The following is a 9,296-nucleotide window of genomic DNA, read 5'->3' on the forward strand; positions in this document are numbered from 1 at the left end:
TGTCACCGTCAGCAATCGTACCGTCATTATGAGCGTCGACACGCTGTTGACGAGGGCGTTGACCAATGCCCACTGTACGGCACTGGTAGTTATTACGGATCAGTCCAGACCGCCTGGCGTCAACGTGACGTCAGGACCCAACTGCCAGCTCAACGACCCGCCAACCACCGGCGCTAAGATTATAATCGTACTTGCTTCCTCAGCTCAAGCTCTGTTATTTTACGACGCGTACGCTACAAGTACGCGTGCTGATACGATTGTACGAATTTTAGCGTTGCCATGCAACCGCTCATCAGTCATTTTTGCGGCGCCAGGTTTGACCGAACCCCGTGTCTTTGACCAGCGCAATGTTCCCGCGCTTCAATGCTCAACTACCACAACTACCAGCACAACTACCGGCCGCCGGGCGCTGCAGCAGTCGGCGCCCACGCCCTCCCCGTCGCCATCGACCGCCGTTGTAACCGATTCGGTTGTCGAGCGGTCTGTCGTACTCAGTGTCGACACGCTCATGACCACGCCGCTGACGGTCAGCCATTGTACGGCATTGATCACACTCGCGACGCTTGCAATTCCCGCTGGCGTAACGCCCACTTCAGGCCCTACGTGTCAACTCAACAACCCTCCAACGACCGGCGCCAAAGTCATTATGGTCACAAGAACCATGTTTGACGCGATGGGTCTTTTCAATTCGTACGCAACTGCTAACCGCGCCAATACGATTTCGAGAATTCTAAGCTTGCCGTGCGAGCGCTCGTCTTTAATCTTCGCTGCTCCAGGGCTATCTGACCCGGTAGTCTTTGATCAACTAAACGTGCCGGCGCTTTTATGCAACATCTCAAACGCCATCACCATCAGTGGCAGGCGTCGACGTACGGCGCAGGACATGGCCGTACTTGAAGTACCACGACTGGACGAGCGTACAACGACTGAAGGTGCTGATAACGGTCCCAATGGTAACGGGAGAAGCAACGACGACGACGACGACGACGCAGCGGAGGGGCAGTACTGGTGGTTGAATTCCTATACTGGCGGCGGGCGGCCGCTGGCGCTGCCGCTGGCACTGACGGCGGCTGACGGCGGCGGCGTCGGCGGCGGGATTGCTGCTTCGACGTTCCTTCCAGGCGGCGCCGCCGACCTCCTGCTGCAGCAGGCGGGGTCGGTGGCGGCGGCGGCGGCTGCAGCGGCGGACGAGGAAGGGGAAGGGAAAGGGAAAGGAGAGGAGGAGGCGGATTAAGTTGTTGGTTGGTTGGTCTCAACGGGCTCTCCAACTGCCCCAGGTGTTGGAATTCAGTTGACGGGTCAATGGGAGGGGAAGTCGACGATCTAAATGCCGTCCCACTGCTACGGGCAGTGTACGGGCAGTGTTGCTGTACGGCAGTGTTCGGACGACTGAGACATTGCGGTTTCTTTTTGCTTGTACTGCCCCGGTGTACGGCATATCTACCTACCTACCTACCTACCTACACACTCATTGTACAGCAATACGTACGATGTGGTTTGCACGTGGGGGGGTTCTCGTAACGGCCATGAAGCCCACGGTGGCGGCAGCTGCAGTAGCAGCAGAAGTACTTCCGCTCCTCGTATAACAGTATACGTGCGGCCCTTACATGTACGGCAGAGTGGATGATGAAGAGGGAAGGCGCATCACCATGCTCGCGTTCACGTTTTTAAACGCGTTATATGTGTTGTGTGGCGTCGTACTCTTTGCGTGTGTTTGTGTGTGTGTGTGTTTGTGTGTGTGTGTGTTTGTGGGGGGTTGGGGCGCGCGTTGCGCAAAACGCCCCGGCCCCGGCCCCATGACCCCATGGTAACCCCGGCGTGATGTTGGCTGCGGCTGTGTATTGTTGTTTGAGTGCATGTACGACCCATGGGTCCATTGCACGCATGCATAAAGAGAGTTTGTACGACTGGCGATTTGCATCTTTGTGGTCGTTGTCAGCTGGCGGTAGTTTGCTTAACTCTGGAAAAAACCGTTGTCCTGTGTCGTCGTCCCGAGGCCTTTGCGACGCTCGACTGACTCGTACGTTCCAAAGGTGGAGATGGTGGTGGTGATGAGGAGGAGGGTGATGATGATGATGAGGGTGAGGAGGAGGAGGGTGGTGATGGTGGTGGTGATGATAAGGGTGGTGGTGGTGGTGAGGGTGAGGGTGGTGATGATGAGGGTGATGTCGATGATAGTGGTACGGCAATGGGGATGATGCGGCACAGCAGGTTTAAATACGGCGAGTGGATTTCCAAACCCGTGAGTGGAATTCGAATCGGCGTTTTCTCCCTTTCTTGTGAAAGGGAGAGGTGTCCCCTCTTGGGTTGGAGACAATCAATCGGAGGCGACGATTCAAATACGACACGCGGACACACGGACTGGGCCACCGTCCCTTCCCGCTCTTCTTCCTTCAAAGAGAAAAAACTCTAAAAGCTGTATTAGCTCCAAAAAAACCGACTTTGTTTTGTTGTTTCGCAGAGCCGTTGGCTGTCTGTGCGGCCCAATGGCACACACTCGGGTACGTCGAGATACCACAGCTCTGCCCCACCTACTACTGCGGCTTCAGGGGGCGCGGCGAGTACGACACGGGGTCGTTTTCCCCGCCCGTACCCCTATAACCCTTATCCCCCCTTGAATTGCCGTCTTATCTATATTTTACTTTGACACGCAACGCGTTTACGACAAGATAACTTGAAGCATATTCAATTGGAAGGGGGGGAGATGTAGGGATCGTGGTTCATAAACGTTTTGGTGTCGTCGGAGCAATGGGTAAGGGGGAAAAGGGCTCGGGGAAGCTACCACTACCCCCCCGGGGGTGGGGGGGGGGCAGCACAAAGGGTTGAGTCGTGGGCCTTCGCCCCGTGGCGGTACAAAGAAGGTGTACGACTGCCGTACTACGGCTGAGGGTGATTGCGCGCAGGATTTCGGGAATGCAGGATATGCGATAGGGAGGGGGCGAACCAGGAAAAGGAAAAAGGAAGAGCTGTTTCTTTTTACTTTGGGGGGCGACTTGGAGAGTGGGAAGTGTGGACGAGAAAAGCCGTACTCCCCGTACAACGAGCCGTACTCATATTCCCTCACGCGCTGGGGGGTTGGAGTTTGTTTGTTACCAAAATTCTTCTTTTCGATGATGGACTATTTCGGTGATGGGGGTGAGTGGGTTGGTTTTGAAAACCGCTTGTGCGAGTGCTCGCCCCCCTCTCACCCCCCCCCCAATTAAGGCTAGATGACTTTTGCTTACGGAATGCAATACGGAAAGAACTGCGTTCTCCGGGTCGTACATCATACATCGTACGTCGTACATTTTGACGCATTTCTTCGTTCCTTTGGCACGAAACGATTTCCCTTAGGGAACATTGACCGTGTCAATGCTCGAGAGTCACGCCACTTTTCCCTCCGTCACACGCCGCGTCTTGCTGTGAGGCGTGTTTTTTTTTAAACGCGGTTTACGCGGCGCGCTTACTTGCTGACTAAAGACGACGCAGACGGTTGGGACTGGGGCCATCAGCAAGACCCCCTCAGAGACCCCTTTGCAATGCGGCGAGTTTTCCTCGTTCCTCTTGGGCCGCAATTACCTGAGCCGGGTATTGCCGATGCGTGTGTTGATGGTCTTCTGCGTGTGTGTGTCTGGATAGCTGTTGGATGGCTTCGGTGAGGGTTTTAGGGTTTCGTTGGGCGCGTGTGGGGGAATGAAGGGGGAGAGCTGAGCTGACCGTGCTTCCGCTTTCCCCGCCGCCTGCGGATGCCGTACGGGAGGATGCCGTACGACACGCTTTTCACTGTACGGATGTACGACCCGATAACCCTCAACTGACCGTGTGAGAAGGGCGTTTATGTGTATATTTTTGTACAGAAAACGATCGAAACAGAATAAAACAGAAGAAACCGATTTCCTATGCTCGTCCAGTTTATACGGAACGGGAACGGAAATACGAATGTAAGCGAACGTAGTCAACGGGCTTAGCAGTGAGTGGTGAGTGGGAAGAAGAAAGGAAAGGGAAGGGAAGGCAGTACATGTGGAGGTGTTAGGCGGGGTAAATGTTTCCAAGGTGCCGTACTCCTCCCACTCCTCCTCCTCCATTCCTCCCTCGCGCATCGCACGAATGGTCGCACAGCTCCTACAAAGGTGTAGGCGACGGGGAGTGGTTTTGGTAATGGGCGGGTAGTAATTGGGCAGACCAAGTAGGTTAGACACGGAAAACGGGCGCTGGGAATGTGGATTGGGGTTTTAGGGTTTTGTTTGGCCCAGGGAAGAAAGGCCCCGGAGCCGACCCGACCCGACCCGGGGGGTTTATGTGGGGTTTAATTTGCTCTGCGGGGGGAGGGGGAGGTGAGAGGTGCACTGCACTGCACTTCACGTCGTAGGCCGCCACTGCCACCATCCATCTGTGTTCGTTTAATAATAGGAAGAGGGAAACTGAGCGGTGGACAGAAATGTGAATATGGATTTACTTTGTCTGTACGTGTACGTGTACGTGTACGCGTGTGTGTGTGTGTGTGCTCATGTGTATTTGCAAGCTTTTGTTGCGGCATTGGAGCTTTGAAGCGGTGTTTGTTGCGGTTGCGGTTGCTGCTGCGGAGATGCTTGGCGAGGTGAGAGGTGAGTGAGAGAGGACCCCAACCCTTCCAGCACGCGTGGGCATCAGCCTCCTCCTAGGTAGGACGGAGAGAGCGCGTGGACGGACGCTGCCAAGCGGCCGGGAGACAGATTGGGGCCCCAAGGAAGCTGTAGGGGGGGGGGGAAGAGGGGGAGGGGGAGGGGAAGAGGGGGAGCGGGGGGGAGGGGGGGGCCCTGCAGCAGGGGGATACTCGGAGGCGTCTCCGTGCCGTGGTGGTGAAGCTGGTTGTCTGAAGCGGAAGATGAAGATGATGGCGGTGTTGAAACGTCTCTGTGCTGGAGGATGTCTGATGAGGTTCAACACCGTACAGCGGCTTGTACTGCTGGGCTTTCTAAAACCTGGAGAGTAGAGAGGGCTTGCAGTTGTTTGCTGCAGTAGTTTCTTTGCTGTGGCGCGTGTGTGTATGTGTGTCTATATGTGTGTATGTGTATGTATGTGTGTGTGTGCCTATGTGTGTATGTATGTGACACGCTGAGGCTGATGCTGCGTTCAGATCGCGCGCGTCGTACTCTTTTTAGTACTCCGTCGTACCCAACAGCCGCGCTTGGCTTTGGACTTGAACAGGCCTTGCCTTGCTTATCGCGATCTGTTGTTGCTTTACTAATAATGAGGTGTATTACAAAACAAAACAAGGAGGAGCAACTGGCAGTTGATGATGTGGTCGGCGAAAAGCATTTTCTTTCCTTGTTCATGTCGTACACCGGCTCCGTACGCCATTTTCTATTGGAAATCCGTGTACGTGCGCGCGCGCGTGTGTGTGTGTTTGGCAGGCCGGGGTCTGCCCCTGATCTTGATCGTTTTATATCCTTCTTTCTTGATATAGTCTGTCTTCTCCTCTCATTGCATTTTCAATATACGTTTTTTCCAACGTTTGCGTTTGATGTTTGACACAGCGCCCCCGTCTGGCGCCCCCCCCCTCCAACGCATCCCGAGACTGTCGGGGTGGTGAGCGCCTTCGTGACCCTTTCCACTCTTTTTGGCCAAATGATGACTCTGATTGATTGTTGATTGATTGATTCGACCGACTAACTGGACTGACGACTGATCTCTCGACTTACTCCCGCGGGCACATGAAGACGAAGAATACAATTAACATTAACTAATACAAAATGCAATGGCGCTGTACGAAATTGTGTCGTACGTGCATCAAGTTGTAATGTCGTACACGAAACCGCTGTCGTCCAAAGACAGGCACAAGGGAAAACCTCGGATCGTGTTTTTCCCCTCCCCTCGCATCTGCCGCGTGGCGGACTAACAAACGACCGCACACGTACGGCACGAGGAATGTTTTACACGTCAATTCCAAAAAGAGACAGTGGCGGTGACGATGGCAAAGATAGCTTAATATAAATGGTGGGTCAAAATGCCCAAAATTACATGTACGACATGTGGTACGAGCTAAGGTCACTCATGTACAACGATGTACGAGCAAGGACTGAGCAGGTGGTGTTCAAAAGTGCTTCAAGCAATGTCCCTAGGACTCCTTCCTCCGCTCTCCTGAAGTTGCGATGTGGCGTGTTCATCGAAAGTTAATAATAACATTGAACCAGATTCTCACGGCCTGATGGCGAGTTGGCCATTTTATTGTTGGAGCGGCCCCCGGGGGGAGATGGGAGGGGAGGGGAGGAGAACGGAGTGGGAACCTCCCCCTCCTTCCCCTCTTCCTGCCCTCCCCCTTTCCCCCCCACCCCCGCTCCTTGACGCCGTGGTGGCGCCGCCACCCCCCATAACGCGCCCCCCTCATAACCCTCCTCCCCTGGACTATATCCGTACATATCTCTAATACATCAGCTTCATTCGCCAGTGGTTCGTCTTACGTCTTACCTCCGACCCCCTCTCAAAGAAGACCCCTTCCCTTGTCCCCTCACCTTCCCCCTTTCACCCCCTTTAGCTCCCCACCCTCACCCTCACCACCGTTCAAAACACACATCGGTCACACACACGGAAACAAACACGTAAACGACACGCTCTAGACGTACACACAACCAGGGTGCCACTTCCCCCCTCTTCCCCGGGCGTGCCGTCCACATCTCAGGTCACCGTGACGAGTTACGGCCCTTGTAGTACAGGTGGTTGTTGGTAGTAGTTGGCAGTAGCTCCAAAGGGTCGTACTTGTGGGCCTGGTACTGTCCGTACAGCAGCAGTAGCGTCAGCAATGCGCTTGCGAGGAAGAGTCCGTTGAACCACCTGGGGTGCGATGGTGATGACGTCATGTGACGTGTCAAGTAGGCCGGAGGCGGGGGAAGGAGGGTTTTGCGCGCAATTATTGCCAAAAAGATTATTTCGGTCGGTTAGTTGGAAGTTCGTTAATTCGTTGGCCATTACGGTCTTCGTGAAAACTGGTAAACCTGTGAAATTTCCTCGCTGTTTGCCTCTCACCCTCCCACCGCCAAAAAAGGGACAGTCGCCCCCTCCCCCATTCTCTCCGCGGTCCCCCTTGCACCGCGATACCGAAACCCCCTCCCACCCCCTCCCACCCCCAACCCATACACACACGCCCCCGCACCTGTGGAAGAACTGGAAGTCCAGTTGCCCCCCCATGGCCGCATCCATACCCCCCCTGTACTCCAGCGGTACATTCTTCCGTACAAGCAGCAGCGACGATACGGCATAGAAGCCCGTGACCTCCGTCAGCAGGAGGACCAAGCTGCTGGCGGTGCCGGCGCCACGGACGAAGGAAAATAGCTGTACGTACGTGTGTGTGTATGTATGTGCACGTTTGTGTGTTTGGGAGGGGGGCGAAGGGGGTGAGGGGGAATATGTGAGGATGGCACGAGAGAGAGTGCGTGTGTGAGAGTGCTTGCGGGTGTAGACATGGCCGGATGTACATAGATAGATAGATACATACATACATGCATTCCCCATCACAGCCCATCCACCAACCGAAGGCCCACCTGGGCCCCTCCCGGGCCCCCCTCCTTTACGGCTTCGTGCTGCTACGGCTTTTCTTCCGCTCTTATTTTAGTTTTGGCGGCTAGGTAGGTAGGTAGGTTTCCGCGGTCGTCATCATTACATCATCCCGAGGTCGCCGCCTTCAAGAACGCCTCTTGGTCAGTTCTATGTCCGGTACACTCTTGCCCTGACAGCAGCTTCACTCGTTCGTAGTTCGTCTTTTCCCCTCCCACCCACCCCCTCTCACCCCCCTAGGGTTTAATGTGTCGACTTCGGTTGCCAACCTTCAGTTTCACGTGTCCCCAAAACACATTCACACATTTCCAAACACGCAAGACACACACACACACACGCACATACACACACACACACGCACATACACACACACATACACACACATACACGCAAGACACACACACACACACACATACACATACACGCGCGCACACACACACGCGCGTCTTCCCCCACCTTCCTCAGGTTCTTGAGGAAGCCCCTCAGACTCATCGCGCTGATACCGCCAATGAAGACCAGGGTGAGGTACTGCGACAGCAGCTGCACGTCCACCACCACCGACCCGTGGGTCACCCAACGCAGCCCGAAACTCAGCGCGGAGCCCACCGTGTCGCTGACCAGGTCCTCGCCGAACACCAGGGCCTTCAGACTCGTGTACATCCTGTGTGTGTATGTATGTATGTGTGTGTTTTAGGGGGGAAAGGGGGGTGTCAAGGGTTTTACTTAGGGTTTCCCCCTCCTACCCTCTTGCGTTCTTGGCCCCCCAAAATTCCGTGCTCGCTGCAATCTCTCCACGGCCCCCTCCCGCACTTCCCGTACCATTTCCATCCCTTTCCTTCCCCCCCGTCGTCGTCATTGCCTTGCAGCTGGTGTGTAACTCGCTCCGGCTGTAGCCACTCCCCTCCTTCACCCCCTCCTTTCCCCCTCTCACCCAACCCACCCCCCCACTCACTTGTAGAAGCAGTACAACGACATGGCGTACCCTAGCGCGTTCTTGCAGTGCCCCGCCAATGTACGACTCTCTAGTGCCCTGGCCCGCTCCGAACGCAACTCCGCCAACTCCACTGACAGAGTCCTTTCAGTCAGTCAGGGGAACACAGGGCCCGATGGGGTCGGGGAGGCGGGAGGGGGGTTAAGGAAGGGGGAAAGCAGGCAGTGTGTATGTGTGTGTGGAACAGGGGGGTCATATATCTTCACCCTGCGGCCGCAACCCTGCGAAACCCTGCCTTCCCCGCGGGTATTTCGGGGCACCCTCATCCAGTCACCCTAGCCAACTTCTCAGTGGATCGCTCAGGTTCCGCACCCACCACCAGCATCCAACAGAATCTGCCGGGTCGACAGCGGCCCAACTCCAATCCAGTGGTCGGCTCGCAAGATCACCAGGTCACCACCGTCCATCGACTAGGGGCACTTTACCCTCCACCATCGGAAGGATTTTCGACCTTGACTGGTCTCGACCCCGGGATCTCCCGGGGGCATTGGTGCGTGCTCTACCAGTAGTGCCTAACCTATGTATACCTCTATAACCTATGCACAGCGTGTATGGATGTGTATGTTTCCCCTCCCACTCCCCCCTTCCCACAACCGCCGACTGGCTAGTTATGCTTTCTTTTTATATATCTGCCGCAGCAGTCTTTCCTTGGCATCAGCTTCACTCGCTCGTGGTTCGTCTTTTCCCCCCTCTCCCCTTTCTCCCCTAACTCACCAACAACGCACATACCCCCGCTCCCCCCCTCCCCCCGCTCCCCCCCTCCCCTCCTTTTCCCCCCTCCCCCCCTCCCCCTTTA

At 55.6% G+C, this 9,296-nt stretch overlaps 2 protein-coding genes across 2 annotated transcripts in view; one reads left to right on the forward strand and one right to left on the reverse strand.

Moving 5' to 3' along the window:
* VOLCADRAFT_100316 (uncharacterized protein) overlaps positions 1-1,234 on the forward strand; it is a gene marked incomplete at both ends in the record, with an annotated part of 4,739 nt that extends 3,505 nt beyond the window's left edge. Inside the window, one exon of the mRNA XM_002958929.1 lies at positions 55-1,234. Within this exon, the coding sequence (XP_002958975.1) occupies positions 55-1,234 (1,180 nt within the window). The remainder of the gene's footprint in view (positions 1-54) is intronic.
* A 5,404-nt stretch (positions 1,235-6,638) lies between these two features.
* Positions 6,639-9,296, reverse strand: part of VOLCADRAFT_70166 (uncharacterized protein) — a gene marked incomplete at both ends in the record, with an annotated part of 5,476 nt that continues 2,818 nt past the window's right edge. The window contains 5 exons of the mRNA XM_002958940.1: positions 6,639-6,789; positions 7,109-7,287; positions 7,966-8,170; positions 8,462-8,584; positions 8,901-9,012. Coding sequence (XP_002958986.1) covers positions 6,639-6,789; positions 7,109-7,287; positions 7,966-8,170; positions 8,462-8,584; positions 8,901-9,012 — 770 coding nt within the window. The remainder of the gene's footprint in view (positions 6,790-7,108; positions 7,288-7,965; positions 8,171-8,461; positions 8,585-8,900; positions 9,013-9,296) is intronic.

This window comes from Volvox carteri, assembly GCF_000143455.1.
Source record: "Volvox carteri f. nagariensis unplaced genomic scaffold VOLCAscaffold_113, whole genome shotgun sequence".
NCBI classification, from domain to species: domain Eukaryota; kingdom Viridiplantae; phylum Chlorophyta; class Chlorophyceae; order Chlamydomonadales; family Volvocaceae; genus Volvox; species Volvox carteri.